At 40.4% G+C, this 16,749-nt stretch overlaps 1 protein-coding gene and 1 long non-coding RNA gene across 3 annotated transcripts in view; one reads left to right on the top strand and one right to left on the bottom strand.

Moving 5' to 3' along the window:
* LOC137571852 (uncharacterized) overlaps nucleotides 1-16,749 on the bottom strand; it is an 80,641-nt gene that overhangs the window by 28,045 nt on the left and 35,847 nt on the right. The window lies entirely within an intron of this gene.
* Nucleotides 1-16,749, top strand: part of SEC24B (SEC24 homolog B, COPII coat complex component) — a 115,829-nt gene that overhangs the window by 92,111 nt on the left and 6,969 nt on the right. For both annotated transcript variants that reach the window (XM_068281523.1, XM_068281531.1), the window contains 3 exons: nucleotides 727-864; nucleotides 3,382-3,486; nucleotides 8,153-8,245. In XM_068281523.1, the coding sequence (XP_068137624.1) occupies nucleotides 727-864; nucleotides 3,382-3,486; nucleotides 8,153-8,245 (336 nt within the window). The remainder of the gene's footprint in view (nucleotides 1-726; nucleotides 865-3,381; nucleotides 3,487-8,152; nucleotides 8,246-16,749) is intronic.

Here is a 16,749-nt window from a genome sequence, read left to right as displayed (position 1 = left end):
CATGTTTTCTGTCTGATATGGAAATCAGGTGGCAGCAGTGAGGATGTCTGGGTTGGTCTGATCTCTAGCCAGCTACAGAGGGAAAACAAGGTGAATAGCACTCACTGGAAATGGGGCCTTGGCCTCCTCAAAAGTCGTGTTGCGAACATTGCAAGTGGCTGCCACAGCAGCGGCACTGTCTTTTTACACAATTTTCTCAGATGCATTCTTAGCTACACATAAGTGAGGAAAGGGGCCTTCAAATTCCACTGCCTACTATATATTGTAGATATACTTATAATTGCAGCCACCACCCATCTCTATCCATCGTGTCGTTCTAGGAATGTCTAGTCGGTCAGGTGCAGCACTCGGCAGTGATCACTCTTGCGGTTTACCTACTGGTTACTGAGCTGGTCATTTGACTCTCCTCACACCTGCAACAGGCAGCAAGTTTTCCTTACAGTGGAGTCTCTCAGACTTGTGTTTGGTATATTATTGCCTTAAAAATAAAAGCCCTTAATGGCAGCACATGCATAATAATTTGATAGATTTTTTTTTTTTTTTTTTTATAAAGGGCATTGGCTTTTGAAACAATATGCCCAGCTCATTCTTCCAGTCACAATCTGATGAGACTTTCTGTGAATTCAGCACTTGAATCGGAAAAGAATATCTGAGCTGTCGCAGGAATCTCGTTATTATGATGGAGTATGATTGAATAGAATAAGTGTATTTGTATTGTCTTTGCAGAAAGCCTTCAGGACTGGCACCAGTACCCGTCTGGATGATCGAGTCTTTGCGATGTGCCAGATAAAATACCAGCCAGTAGCTCATCAGATGAAAATGATTCACCCCAGCCTCTATAGAATAGACCGGCTTACTGATGAGGTATGGAAGTGTCTGCATGAAATATTAAGCCATTTGCAGAAGGCCTTTGTGCTTTGTGTGATTTTCTACTGTAATACAACTAGTGCCAAAGCAGCCATACAAAGTTTGCCTGATTGTTCCACTTTTTAATCACCGATGAGCATTTCTCTTTTTCTTCTGCCACATGGAGATTGTTTTCTAGAACTCTAAAATCTTTGGGGTCGGTTAATTTGCTCTATAAACATGCAGCTTATTTCTGCGTTCATAATCCTGGTGTTAAACTGGCTACACTCAAGCACATTTCACTTTTCTTTTTATTGGTATTATAGATATGCTTGTCCAGTGCTTGACAGTCATTTTTATTGGATCGTCTTTACAACACTTTGACCTTGTTTCAGTGCTGTTTATTATGTGCATCTTTGCTGTATGTGTTGGTTATAAAACTGAATTTTTTACAGTTGAGGCCAAAAGTATTAGCCCCCCAGGAATTAATGAACATTTTCCTAAACTTCTTCCCAATGTTTGCAGCATTGATGAACTTGATATAATCAATCACCAGTACTATTTAGTAGCTTTTACGTTTTGGTAATATAATATACATTTTAGGGTTGCTTTATATAAAAAATGGTAAAGAATGGGCAGGTAAAAAATATTAGACCCATGTGCCTTCCTATACATAGGAAGGCACACTGCTATGTAAGGAAGGCATGCTGTTTACATAGTAGCGAGCGCTGCTATGTAAGGCATGCATAGTGGACGCTCCTTCTCATTAAGGTGCGGTGCTTTAGCAGTGCAGCTTAATGAATCAAGCCCTTTTTTTTTTTTTTTTTATAGTGTATTTGTTTCCAAAATAACGAACACTTGTTGTTAACCTTTTGGGGGCCGACGTAGGTTGAATCTACGTCCAGCAGGTGGTGCTGCCACCCTGACTGGACATTGATTCGACGTCCGCCCTAACAAACCTTCCCGACGCGATCGTGCGCACCGCAGAGGGGAGATTAAGCTGCCATATGACAGCTGACCTCTCCTCTCAGTGATCAGCAGCCATCGCATATGGCTGCTGATCACGTGATCACTACGATCGCCTGCAGAACGTACTGATCACTTTGACAGCTGTAGCGGTAGGTGGGAAAGAAGAGGATCCACTCACCTCCCTGCCGTTCCCTCGACGATCGGCGCTCCCCACCGCACTGGCCGGCATCTCTGCTCCTTCTGACGTCAGCGCCGGGTCCCGGCTTGATGACGTCATCAAGCCGTGTCCCGGAACTGAGCAGCAGTAGGAGCAGAGATGCTTGCTGGAGCAGAGGGGTAAGCTGCGGCTCGTCGCTGGAGCCTGGAAGGTGAGTGAAAGCAGCTGCTGAACGGGGGGGACACCTGGCCACACAGACCCTGCAGGGATCCGGTTGCCCTAACACCCCAAACGCCCCCCTTTCAGAAAAAACGCCTGGTCCTTAGGGCCCGTTCAGACTGCAAAACGCGGACGGTCACGCATGCAGAACGCAACGCGTACGAACGCACGCCATCCTCGTTCGTATGCGTTGCGTGGCTGATCCCATCACTGAAAAGTGAATGGGACAGCCGCGTGTTTTTGTAAAATCTGCGTGCAGCATGCGTTCCCGGACCGCACAGGTCCGGAACGCATGCTGTGTGAACATCAGACATTGCACTCTATGCAATGTCTGATGTCGTGCGTGTCGGCCACCTGCACGCGTTTCCAAAACGCGGCTGGAAACGCGTGCAGTGTGAACGGGCCCTCAAGGGGGGTTAGGCGGCCGGTCCCGAAAGGGTTAATAGTTTTCATGGATAAATCAAGAGTGCGGTCTAATTTCATGAGGAAGACTAATGATTTTGGCCTCAGCTGTTTATGTTCCTGCACTTTTTATTTTCATTGTCTTAGTTTTGGATCACTAAGGCTTTGCCACCATAGGTAGCATGCTTGAAAACAACAATATTTGTTCCACGGTTAAAGTAAAACGTGTTATGTATTATTTTTAGTCACAGTTCAGGACATTATTTGCAATAGTAGTGTAGAGAGAGAATAACTGTTTTGGGTACATAGTAAGCATTGGGAAGAGACAATTAAGCTGGGTACACACCATGCATTTTTTTACTTCAGATTCTATCCTAGAGATTGTTTCCAAATGAATAAAAAATAAAATGCATAGATCCTCTGTTCTTTTTTCTGCAATGTCCAGCTGACAGCACCACCAGCACCTCACATTCATTCCAAAGCCATATCTCCATACTAGAGATCCTTTCTGCATGTCCTTGTGACTGATGGGGGAGTGATTTAAACTGAGTGGGTGTGAGCAGGCAGGTGTAGGTCACTGAGGGGGAGATTATGATTGTATATATTGGTGTAGCAAGTATTTTCTTCTTTTTTTTATTTAAAATCAATGCTGTATTAAATATGAAACACTGTGCAGGAACAGTCCTGCTTCAGTATAGTTGTGTTATACTCTATTTGGGCCCTCTGCCCTAGCTGATGGACATTGTGGCTTGGATGGCTTTGTTTTGTGATGCTTCCTTTTCTCACAGGGTGCCATTCTTCTGAATGACTTGGCCATTCCACAGCCACCCCTACAGCACTTGTCTGCAGAGAAGCTTGAGAGAGACGGGGCTTTCCTCATGGACACCGGCGCAGTATGTTCTTTTTATCTTTGTATGCTCAGGCTTTGGATAATGCTACTGCAACTGACTGCTGACATAACGGATTTTTCTCATTAGCTGGGTGATGATGTTGTTTCTGATAACACGTTTTCAGATAAATTAAGAAAAAATTACATGAAAGGATTTAGAAATACTTTTAAAACAAAGTCCAAATGGGAGGGTTTTGTAATTGACTTTCTCTTTGTTTAATTTTACACAATATAATATGCCACGTTTTATGGTTATATAGTATGGGATTACCATATGGGTTTTATGTTTGTATGCTGGACAGTGTAATGGTTAAGGGCTCTGCCTCAGACACAGGAGACCAGGGTTCAAATCTCGGCTCTGCCTGTTCAGTAAGCCACCACCTATTTCAGTAAGGAGTTTCTTGGGCAAGTCTCCTTAACACTGCTTCTGCCTACTGAGTGCGCTCTAGTGGCTGCCTTGCAAGCGCTTTGAGTCTGACAGGAGAAAGGTGCTATACAAATACCGCAATTCTTATTATAAGCATTGCCTGTAACCATTAACCTGTGTACAGCCTAGCTTGATTCAGCAAAAAGTACACCCAGAACACAGTGACTTGTATACTTAAATATATTTACCTCATCCTCCTCCATCAGGCTGTTCCAGCGCTGGGACCCTGGAAGCATAGACGCAATAGCAGAGTCGCACTGGGGCTTTAGCAGAAAAAGCCAAGGCCGATCAGGTCCATGCTACTGTGCAGGTGACTTGCATGTGTGCAGTAACGTGGACCTGATTGCATGCTAGTGCATGAGTCATCAACAAGGGTTGACAGGGGGTTTTGTGGAGGGGACAGTGCTGGAATGGCCCACGAAGAAGGACAGGGGACGCCTAAGGATCATTCTCTATTGAGGTAAGTACCCAAATTGGGCACTGTTTTCTCTACTGGTTTCCTTTAACAAAAAATTTAAATGAGGTGGTGATTTGTTGTTCATGTCATGTTGCCATTACATTATTTGTATATTGTACTCTCTAACCAGAACTAAGATTCATCAGCATAATGTGCTAGGTGCACAAATCTGACCATTAACTATTGTTATGCATACCGTATATTATAACACACAGTCTATTTAGCAATATCATGGTCATAGTGTGATGTCGCTTACACAGCATAGAGCCAAACTGGTGTGAAGCCAGATAACTTCCTAGTATGTTTTTGAAATGTGGGAACAAGCAAGAGTGCCTGGAGGAAACTACACAACATATAATTTCCATGCAGATCATGTTCTGGTAAGGTATAAACGTAAGACTAGATGTGCAATAATTATCCAATAAGCACCACACATTCCTTTACTTGCTACAGATCACTCCCTGAGCACTTTTAACCACCTAGACTTCCCAAAATGTTTAATCTCAAAAAATGGAGAACAGTTAGAAATTTGATCAGATTTCTTGATCGAACAAAAAAAAAAAAACCTTTTCGGTTATTTGGCAGTCGATCACTTAAAGCGAATTGGGGTAAATTGAACAAAAAAATTGTGGTGTGTTTGGTCACCTTAAAGATGATCATATACTGCTGTTATAACGCACTAGTTTAAAAATGGACTCTAGGTCTTTCACACCACCGCACAGCTCCGTGGCCCCATCCTCCTGCCCCAACGGCTGTCTGTGCTGCACATGCGCAGTAGCGCAAACACACGGACACAGGGACAGGATGAAGCAGGGACACTTAGGTTTTATTATATAGGATGATAAATGAGAGCTGCACTATGGCAGGATGTTTACGCTTTCACCCAGTTGATGTATCCTTATTTGATAGAAATCTCTCTAGTAATTCTTGTGCTCCAGCATGTGCAGGGTGCCATTGAAATACTGCCGTTTATGGCCTAACCATTACTCATTCCTGTGTCAGACATGCATAGAATCTATTATCCTCGCTACCATTAATCATCTCTGCAACGTATAGTCACTTTATAATTGAAGCTATTTTCTTGTTTAATAAAGTAAGGGGTGTAATTACTTGAATTCATCTCAACTTTTCAGTATACCTAAAATAAATATACAAAAATATATGTAAAATGTATACAGGTCGTCCCCGGTTAACGAACAAGATAGGGGGCTGTAAGTTCATTCTTAACCTGAATCTGTTCTTAAGTTGGAACACTGTGCCATCTCTGTCCCCTGTACCTCTTCTGTGTCTCCAGTGTCCCCCTCTGTGTCACCTCTGCCCTCTGTACCTGCTTATACACGTTTAAAAGCCATTTTTTCTTCGATTTTTTTTTTTTAAATCAATTTTCTCAAAAACTACAAGTCCAACTTGAAAAAACTTTTTTTTTTTTTTTACTTGTTCCCATGGAAAAACAGAATCCATGCCGTTCATATCGGCGAGGCCGTTCATAAGTCGGGCGTTTGTAAGTCGGGGACTAGCTGTGTATATGTATATACAGTGGGTTGCAAAAGTATTCCCCCCCCCCCCTCTTTAAGTTTTCCACATTTTGTCACATTACTGCCACAAACATGCATCAGTTTTATTGGCATTCCATGTGGAATTCCATTACAAAGTGGTGTACATGTGAGAAGTGGATAGAAAATCATACATCATTCCAAACATTTTTTACAAATAAATAACTGCAAAGTGGGGTGTGTGTAATTATTCGGCCCCCTGAGTCAATACTTTGTAGAACCACCTTTTGCTGCAATTACAGCTGCCAGTCTTTTAGGGTATGTCTCTACCAGCTTTGCACATCTAGAGACTGAAATCCTTGTCCATTCTTCTTTGCAAAACAGTTCCAGCTCAGTCAGATTAGATGGACAGAGTTTGTGAACAGCAGTTTTCAGATCTTGCCACAGATTCTCAATTGGATTTAGATCTGGACTTTGACTGGGCCATTAAAACACATAGATATGTTTTGTTTTAAACCATTCCATTGTTGCCCTGGCTTTATGTTTAGGGTCATTGTCCTGCTGGAAGGTGAACCTCCGCAGTCTCCAAGAGGTTTTCTTCCAAGTTTGCCCTGTATTTGGCTCCATCCATCTTCCCATCAACTCTGACCAGCTTCCCTGTCCCTGCTGAAGAGATGCACCCCCCGAGCATGATGCTGCCACCACCATATTTGAAATTAGGAATGGTGTGTTCAGAGTGATGTGCAGTGTTAGTTTTCCACCACACATAGCGTTTTGCATTTTGGCCAAAAAGTTTAATTTTGGTCTCATCTGACCAGAGCACCTTCTTCCACATGGTTGCTGTGTCCCCCACATGGCTTGTGGCAAACTGCAAATGGGACTTCTTATGCTTTCTGTTAACAATGCCTTTCTTCTTGCCACTCTTCCATAAAGGCCAACTTTGTACAGTGCATGACAAATAGTTATCCTATGGACAGAGTCTCCCACCTGAGCTGTAGAACTCAGCAGCTCGTCCAGAGTCACCATGGGCCTCTTGACTGCATTTCTGATCAGCGCTCTCCTTGTTCGGCCTGTGAGTTTAGGTGGATGGCCTTGTTAGGTGTACAGTTGTGCCATACTCCTTCCATTTCTGAATGATCGCTTGAACAGTGCTCCGTGGGATGTTGAAGGCTTTGGAAATCTTTGTGTAGCCTAAGCCTGCTTCAAATTTCTCAATAACTTGATCCCTGACCTGTCTTGTGTGTTCTTTGGACTTCACGGTGTTGTTGCTCCCAATATTCTCTTAGACAACCTCTGAGGCCCTCACAGAGCAGCTATATTTGTACTGACATTAGATTACACACAGGTGCACTCTATTTAGTCATTAGCACTCATCAGGCAATGTCTATAGGCAACTGACTGCACTCAGATCAAAGGGGGCCGAATAATTATGCACACACCACTTTGCAGTTATTTATTTGTAAAAAATGTTTGGAATCATGTATGATTTTCGCTCCACTTCTCACGTGTACACCACTTTGGGTTGGTCTTTCATGTGGAATTCCAATAAAATTGATTCATGTTTGTGGCAGTAATATGACAAAATGTGGAAAACTTCAAGGGGGCCGAATACTTTTGCAACTGTGTGTGTGTGTGTGTGTATGTATATATATATATATATATATATATATATATATATATATATATATATATATATATATATATATATATATATATATATATATATATATATATATATATATATATATATATATATATATATATATATATATGTGTGTATGTATGTGTGTGTGTATATGTATGTATGTATATATGTGTGTGTGTGTGTGTGTGTGTGTGTGTGTGTGTATGTATATATGTGTGTGTATGTGTATATATATATATATATATATATATATATATATATATATATATATATATATATATATATATATATATATATGTATGTATGTATGTATGTATGTATGTATGTATGTATATGTGTGTGTGTGTGTGTGTGTGTGTGTGTATATATATATATATATATATATATATATATATATATATATATATATATATATATATATATATATATATATATATATATATATATATATATATATATATATACACTGAAGGGAGCTCTGAAGATGATCAGTTTATTATACATTGACACCTGATGTTAAATGCATTTTGTCACTGCTTCCTTGTAATCTACATGAATCAACGTTGTTTTAGCATTGTGGTTCAGCAAGGCACCTGTTACAGAAAATGTTATTGTACTGTTTAGTAAAAATGTTTATTTTTATTACAGATTCTTTATCTCTGGATTGGAAGGAACTGTGATGTCAACTTTTTAAAAGATGTCCTAGGATTCCCAAACTATGCAACTGTGCCCCCAAGAATGGTAAGTGCCACTTTCAAGTAAAATTTCAGGTGTGACTAGTGTTCGGATTTTTTGTTTCACATAGGGCTTATCTCACCCTTATGTCGATTAACAAATGTATTTTTTTTTTCTAATGCTAGAATGTCTCTCTTTGACATTTGTTCGTTTCAGCTATCGACCTTTGTTTTTTCTTACCTCATTAACCACTTCTCTACCACAGGGTTTTCCCCTTAAAAACCACAGCAATTTTCACATTTCACGCTCCTCCAATTCATTCGTCAATAACTTTACCACTACTCATTGCACCTAAATGATCTATATCTTGTTTTTTTCAGGACAAACTAGGCTTTCTTTGGAGGGTACTTTTTGCTGAGTTAGATTTTATTTTGTATGCATTTTAAAAGGAATTATAATGAAAAAAAAGAAAAAAGTCATTATTTCTCAGATCTCAGCCATTATAATTTAAAAATAAAAAGTGTTACGTTAGATAAAACCCACACATTTTATTTGCCCGTTTGTCCTGGTTATTACAACATTTAAAATATGTCTCTAGTACAATGCATGGTAACAATATATTAATGTTTTTTGATTTCACTTTGTACTCTGTGAATGATTACATGCCCTTATTGGCAAAAATAATGGTATTATACCCTCGTGGCATACATATTTAAAAAGCTGAGTCCCTAAGGTAACAAATTATGTATTCTTTTTTCAATTCTGTCACTTTAGGGATTTTTTACAAGTGTTTTTATTTTGGTGTAGAGTAAATGAAAATAACAATTTTACTGCTTTTAAATCAGTTCATTACAAAAAACATTCATATAATATAGGCCTCAGCTCTCTAACACCACAAATTCTCTTCTCTCGCTTGTCACGGTTAAAATGATACCCGATATACATAATCAGATAGCTTTTTGGGCACATGGGACACTGTTAGCCACAAGTAGCACTAATGGATTTTTCAAGGCCATTGTTTGTACTAAAAGTAATAGTCATTTTATTTTAGAAAAGCCTTTGGAGCATTTGAACAATCAAGAAAAGCCATAAATGTCACCATTCTGAACTAGAGACCTGGGCCTACTCACATATACATATTTTGTAACATTTGCACCCATGCAGTTTTGCTGAAATTGCACTATAACTTTGAAAATGGTATTTTTTTTTACAGTTTTTTCACTTTGGCATGAAAAAAAAAATAATTTGACATATGCCTAGTGAGAGACTCAAATTTGGGACAAACCTCCCAAATTTGAGTCTCTCACTTGTCACGGGTAAAATGATACCCTATATACATAAACAGATAGCTTTTTAGGCATAGGGCACACTGTTAACAACAAGTACCACCAATGGGTTTGTCAAGGCCATATTTTGTACCAAAAGTAATGCAGTCATTCATTCTTAGCAAAGCCTTTGGAGCATTTGAACAATCAAGAAAAGCCATAAATGTCACCATTCTGAAAACTAGAGACCCAGGCCTACTCAGATATTGCCATTTTGTAACATTTGGACTTTTCTAAATTCTTTCTTACTAAGGCATACTTTTTTTTTTTCAGAAGACACCTTGTTAGACTAAGGCCTGGTCATGGAGGGTGGCTAAACCATTTCACTGACATTTCACTAAAAAAATGAAACAAGTGCAGCAAGTTCTCTTAACATTAAACACAAAAACGTTTGTACTCACTGCTTAAGTCAGAAGCTGTAGTGTCTTTAGCTGAACCATAAGTCAGAAGTCAGAGGGGAGTTGAAATCCATGCCAGAGGTCAGAGGGTAGTCGTAATCTATGCCAGAGGTCAGAAGCCGGGAGTAGTTGTAATCCATGCCAGAGATCAGAAGCCAGGGGGTAGTCGGAATCCATGCCATAGGTCAGAAGCCGGGGGTAGTCGGAATCCATGCCAGAGATCAGAAGCCAGGGGGTAGTCATAATCCATGCCATAGGTCAGAAGCTGGGGGTAGTCGTAATCCATGCCAGAGATCAGAAGCCAGGGGGTAGTCATAATCCATGCCATAGGTCAGAAGCCGTGTGTAGTCGTAGTCCATGCCAGAGGTCAGAAGCCAGGGGGTGGTCGTAGTCCATGCCAGAGGTCAGATCCAGAAGGTCAAGCGTAAAGTAAAAATTGAAGCAGCGAGAGAAAAAGAAAAAAAAAAACTAAAAACGGACTGCTGTATGGTACACTTCAAAGCACGGGTTGAGGCACAGTCCTAATTTGGATGGACACTTTGGGCAATGATAGCGGGTGTCCCTTCTAACTCCATTTTTCTGGCAAATTCTGCATTTTTTGGGGGGATATTTCTTTGATGGAGTAGGGGGGATTGGGGCGGGGAAATGATTTCCTTCGAGTCGGATGACATTCTCTAAAACCAGGTCTTGGTTTGTGGCAGGTTGTCCAGATTCATGTATCAATGATGTTATGATCTCCTCCAGGAAGTCTAAATAAGCGCCCTTGTTGCCTGATTTTTTGTACAGAACAAGAGTTCTGAACGGCGACCTGCACTAAGTTTATTGCAACTTTCTTATACCGGGCCTTTCTTTTCCTATCAATCCTGTATGGTGCCATTACTTGGTCGGCCAGGTCTACTGCCCCCATACATTTATTATAGTCAAAAATGGCTACTGGCTTGACTCGATGCTCTCTACGAGACCTGACTGTTGTTGTGGCCTCGGAGTGGATGGTGGTCAAAACTAGGACATCCCTGTTATCCTTGAATTTCAAGGCAAGCAGCTCATTGCTCCTTTGGCTACAGGTCTCCCCTTTCTTTAATTTTTTACTGACAACCTGTGGCGGCAGGCCTTTCCTGTTTGCCCTAACGGTTCCGCAGGCTGGAGTCTGGACAGAAAATAAAAATTTAAATAATGGGACACTGGTATAAAAATTGTCCACATATAAATTATACCCTTGGTGGAGAAGCGGGTTTACCAAGTCCAGGACTACTCTCTCAATTGTACCCATGTAAGGAGGGCATCCAGCAAGCTCTATCAAGCTGTCCTTCCCTTCGTAGATCTTGAACGTAAAAGTATATCCACTCCCACTTTCACACAGCCTGTAGACTTTTATCCCGTAACGTGCCCTCTTATTGGGAATGTATTGTTTGATCCCTAGCCTTCCGTGGAATGGGACTAGGTACTCATCTATAGCCAAGTTTTGCTCTGGCATATAAGCTTCTTTGAATGTTTCATTTAAATGTTTGATGATCGGCCGCAATTTGAATAGCCGGTCAAAGGCTGGGTCGTCACGGTGGAGCTGCTCTTCATTGTTATTAAAATGCAGGAATCTTAACAGCAATGTGTACCGGTCTCTAGGCATGGCGGCAGAATAGATAGGCATACAATGTATGGATTTTGTGGACCAGAAATTGCATAATTTTGGTTTCGGAGCAAGGCCCATATTAAAGGTCAAGCCCAAAAAGACCTTTAGCTCAGGGGTAGTAGTGGGGATCCATTTTCTTGCCAAATATGCGGTGGGATTGTCTGCTATATCTTCTGTTGGGCGTAAAGATTGGTCTGTTCACAAATACAGTCCAGAAAAGTGTCAGTAAGGAACAGACTGAAATAATCAATTGGCTGCATATTCTGGGTATTAACTAATAAACCACTTCTTGCTGTGAAGGAAGGGCTATTAGGGGCTTCCATATTAGGGGTGGACCACTGTGGGTGGGCTATATCATAGGGTAGGTGTTCCCTCACTGGCTTGCTCCGCTTTGGCCTGGCAGCCCTCTGACCTCTGACATTGGCATTGCTGGTGGTAGGTACAGGTGATCCACCTTCAGATGCAGATTCGGTGTCACTGCCTCTCCCCTGTACCTCTCCTAGCTCGCTGAGCTGGTGGTGGCTCAGAGGACTCAGAATCTGAGTCACTTTCTGAGAAAGAGTCAGATTCCTCCATAGGTAGCCATTCAGCATCCGACTCATCTAAATCTTCCCATTCGCTGCTGCTGCTGTCGCTGTCCTCCTGCAGAATGGCGGCCGCCTGTTCTGCAGTGTAAAGCCTCTTCGCCATAGTAAATGTAGGTAGGCTATGCTAGGCTATACTAGGCTAGACAAGTAGGGAAGTAGTATGTACTACTACGTAAGTGGCTAGGCAAGTCAGATAGGGGATCAAATAAAAAAAAAAGTTTTTGTTTTTCTTTTTTTCAGTGGCAAAATATAGAAATGGGGATATATATATATATATATATATATATATATATATATATATATATATATATATATATATATATATATATATATATTACACAGCATATATATATATATATTACACAGCATATATATATATATTACACAGCATATATATGGGAAAAGCCAAAAGGGCCTGAAATGCCTGCACAGTAAAATGAAAATTGGAGCAGAGGAGCAGTGGCAGGGGAGGTAAGGGTTAATGGGCTCAATGGGGGGTATAATTTATAAAGCTCACTGATCCTGATCAGTCACTAATGCTGTTCTAGTTATGAGATCCTCTCACGAGTGATCTCAGCAACTGTAACAGCTTAGTGACAGATACATTGTTTGTAAACATTCTGAATGAATGAGCACTGCCATTGGCTTTGGCAGTGCTTATTCAAACTTGTAAGCACTTTGATTGGCTGACCAGCGGGTGCTAAACGCGACCGCGTGCACGCGATCGCGCACGCAAACGCTCACAGCAGGAAAACAAACAGGAGATGCCTATCTACGCCCCTGTGACCCAGGTGAATTTTAACCATTTACCGCCATCCTAACGTATTAAAACGTCATGCTTACCGCTATTAACAGCAACATGACGTTTTAATACGTCGCGCATTCCCGCCGTGTGTCCGCCGCTACCGCCGCCATTACCGTCGGGATCCCGTGCTGGGCGATTGGGGAAGAGGACTGAACAGTCCTCTACCCAATCGCAGTGCCTGGAGTGAATGGACGTGACCGCGAACAGCGGCTACGTCCATTCACATAAACAGGAAATGTAACAGTTTAATAAAGTGTGTAAAAAAAAAAAAAAAAAAAAAAGTGAACACGTCCTATGAGTGTTCACCAGCGCCATCTTGTGGCCAAAAAGTATATTACACCTACAAAACACATACATTTTCAAGTATATACACATCATTAATAAAATTACACTTCCAACCCTCCCCCCCAAAAAAAAACACTTGTAAAAAAAAAAAATCAGCTTAAAAAAAAAATATAAATAGTTGCCTTAGGGACTCAGCTTTTTTTATTCTATATTTTATGGGGGAAAATTAATTTTAATTTATTACATAGGGGCTTGTAATTATGGCCAGAACAAACAGAAAAATAACCACTTATATTTCAAAATAATATACTGTCGCCATACATTGTGGTAGGGACATAATCTAAACGGTTTAATTATCGGGACCACTGGGCAAATAAAATGTGTTTGTTTTATCCACAGGAGAATGTTTAATTTTAAAACTATAAAGGCTGAACACTGAGAAATAATGATTTTTTTCTTTTTTTTTCAGTTTTTCTCATTAAAATGCATTTAGAATAAAAAAATTCTTAGCAAAATGTACTATCCACAGAAAGCCTAATTGGTGGCGAAAAAAACGAGGTATAGATCATTTTCTTGTGATAAGTAGTAATAAAGTTATTAGGGAATAAAAGGGAGGAGCGCTGACAACTGAAAATTGCTCTGGTCCGTTAGGATAAAAACCCTTGGGGGTGAACTGGTTAAAGGGGCGTAGATAAGCGTAGCAAAGGTTGCTAAGTGGTTAAAGGGAAGGCTGTGGATAAGCAGCCAGAGGCTTCTATGTTCTGAGTTATCTAACTTTTTCTCTCTTTTTTTTTTTTCTCTTTTAATTTGACTTCAAATAGGCCTTAACCTTCAGTTAGGTTTACCTAAAGTACTTTGGAAATGAAATGATTGTGTGTTCTCACATATTCACTGGTTATAATCACCTGCCATGTCTTGGTTTGGTAAATGGTCCCCAGGGCTGCATGTCCACGGACAGGAGGTGGGAGGTTTGTAGTAGTTTTTGGGGAAGAGGGGGTTGCTTCAGCAGGCATTTACTTAGGAGGGCTGCTCTGTAGCCCCCCTTGTCCATATGGACCCCTCCATTTTCTATCACCCATTCACGCTGTAATATCCTGTCTCCTCAGTCGCTGCGATGCATGCGGGGAAACCGTGGTGCATGCTGGGAGATGTAGGTCATTAATGTAATTATATACGGTATTCTGCCCCGAGCTAACCATACACTGCATCATAGATTTATACAATGCTGTTGTTTTCAGGTTCACTTGAAAAAGCCAGGATGTACTGATTAAAGGACCACTATCGCAAAAAAATTATTATAAAATTTAAAATACATGTAAACACATACAAAGACTCTTCCAGAGTAAAATGAGCCAGAAATTAGCATTTTCCTATGTTGCTGTCACTTAGGCCTAGTGCACACAGAGCGGTTTTGGTCGCGTTTTTAGAACCGCTTGCGGATGTTGAAACGCTTGGGTAATGTATTTCAATGGGCTGGTGCACACCAGAGCGGTAGGCGTTTTGCAGAAACGCATGCTCCCGGGCTGCAGCATTTTTTGGATTTCGGAGGCGTTTCTGCCTCCAATGTTAAGTATAGGAAAAACGCAAAACGCTTGATAAAACGCCAGATCAGAGCGGTTTTCCAGGAGTTTTTGTTACAGTAGCTGTTCAGTAACAGCTTTACTGTAACAATATCTGTAATCTGCTATACAAAAAAAAGCTACACAAAACCGCAAAACGCTAGCAAAACACTTCATAATAATAAGAAAAAAAGCTTCAAAAACCACTAGCAGTTTCCAGATCTGCTAGCGGTTTTTGGTGTGCACTAGGCCTTACAGTAGGTAGTAGAAATCTGACAGAAGCGACAGGTTTTGGACTAGTCCATCTCTTCATGGGTGATTCTCAGCATGGCCTTTATGGTTTGTAAAGACAATCTTTGAAAAGGATTTTATACAAAGATGCCACCCATCCTTCCTGCTCGCTGCACACATTTTTGGCAGTTGGAAAGAGCAACTGCCAGTCACTAAGTGCTTTTGAAACTAAACAAAACCCTGAGAATTTCCCATGAGGAGATGAGCTAGTCCAAAACCTGTCGGTTTTTGCAGAGTTCTACTACCTACTGTAAACGACAGCAACATATAAAAGTAATTTATGGCTTATTTTACTCTGGAAGAAACACACTTCTTATTTGTATGTGTTTACATGTATTTTAAAATTGTGATTTTTGTGATAGTGGTCCTTTAATTCCATCAAACAGTAAGCTCTTACAGGCACTGGATGGGATGTTTGTTGGAAACTACCTTGCTTATGTATTGGTCAGTCCCTGGTTACCTTTAAAAGAATTGTTGTACACACAGTAGATCAGAATACCCATGCAATAAAGTAGTTTAACGCATTCTAAATGATTAGAAGTACAACATGGTGCAGTTAGGGCTATCATTACCATCATTCTTCATTGAAAAAAGTTTGCCTTGAGGATAATTTTTCAACTGTGTGAATAATTCTGGCCTTGATATTTATAAAGCTGCAGTAGGTACATTACCATTTGGCTGGATAGTGTACTGGTTAAAGAGACACTGAAGCAGAAAAAAATATATGATATAATGAATTGGTTGTGTACTATGAATAATTACTAGAAGATTAGCAGCAAAGAAAATATTCTCATACTTTTATTTTCAGGTATATAGTGTTTTTTCTAACATTGCATCATTCTATAATATGTGCAGATTACACAACACTCAGCATTCAAAATGACTTTCAGAGCAGTCTGTGAACTAATGACACCTCCTCTGGCAGAGAAAAAGTAAAAAATTAACTAACAGTTGAGATAATAAAATTCAGAAAACAGCCCTCTCCACGACTTTAAAAGTCATAGAGCTTAATGGCTTTTTTTGTATAGAGATAACACCTGGAGTTTATTAAATCTTCTTGTACTGGAAACAATTAGACTGATGTCTCTGCTCCTAATGTTTTATTTCTTAGCTGTACTACACATACAAATCATAATATCATAATTTTTTTTTTCGCTTCAGTGTCTCTTTAATGGCCCCATTGTTAAAATAGGAGACCTGTGTTCAATTCCTGCCTGCAGTCAGTACCTATTCAGTAAGTAGTCTTTGGGCAAAACTCCCTAACACTGCAGGGTGTCCTCCTGAGTGAATGCTTCATGGCTTCAGCTCTCAAGTACTTTGAGTTTGGTACATCACAAACTTGCCATAGAATGGTATCGCCAAATGAAAGGCAATTTAGGACATGTGAACTGAGAAGGCTATATGGAGGCTGTCTTATTTACTTATTTTTAAACAATACCAGTTAGCTGGCTGTCCTGCTGATCCCCTGCCTCTAATACTTTTAACCATAGACCCTGAACAAGCATGCAGATCATTGGTTTCTGACTGAAGTCTGACTAGTTTAACTGTCTGCTTGTTTCAGATGTTTGATTCAGACACTACTGCAGCCAAAGTGATCAACAGGGTGCAAGGAAACTGGTATTGTTTAGAAAAATAAGTATGGCAGCCTCCATACTCCATAGGCCCCTAAGGGCCCTTTTCCACTGCAAAACGC

This window comes from Hyperolius riggenbachi, chromosome 1 (genome assembly GCF_040937935.1).
Source record: "Hyperolius riggenbachi isolate aHypRig1 chromosome 1, aHypRig1.pri, whole genome shotgun sequence".
NCBI classification, from domain to species: Eukaryota; Metazoa; Chordata; class Amphibia; order Anura; family Hyperoliidae; genus Hyperolius; species Hyperolius riggenbachi.
This window is presented reverse-complemented; position numbering and strand designations above follow the sequence as displayed.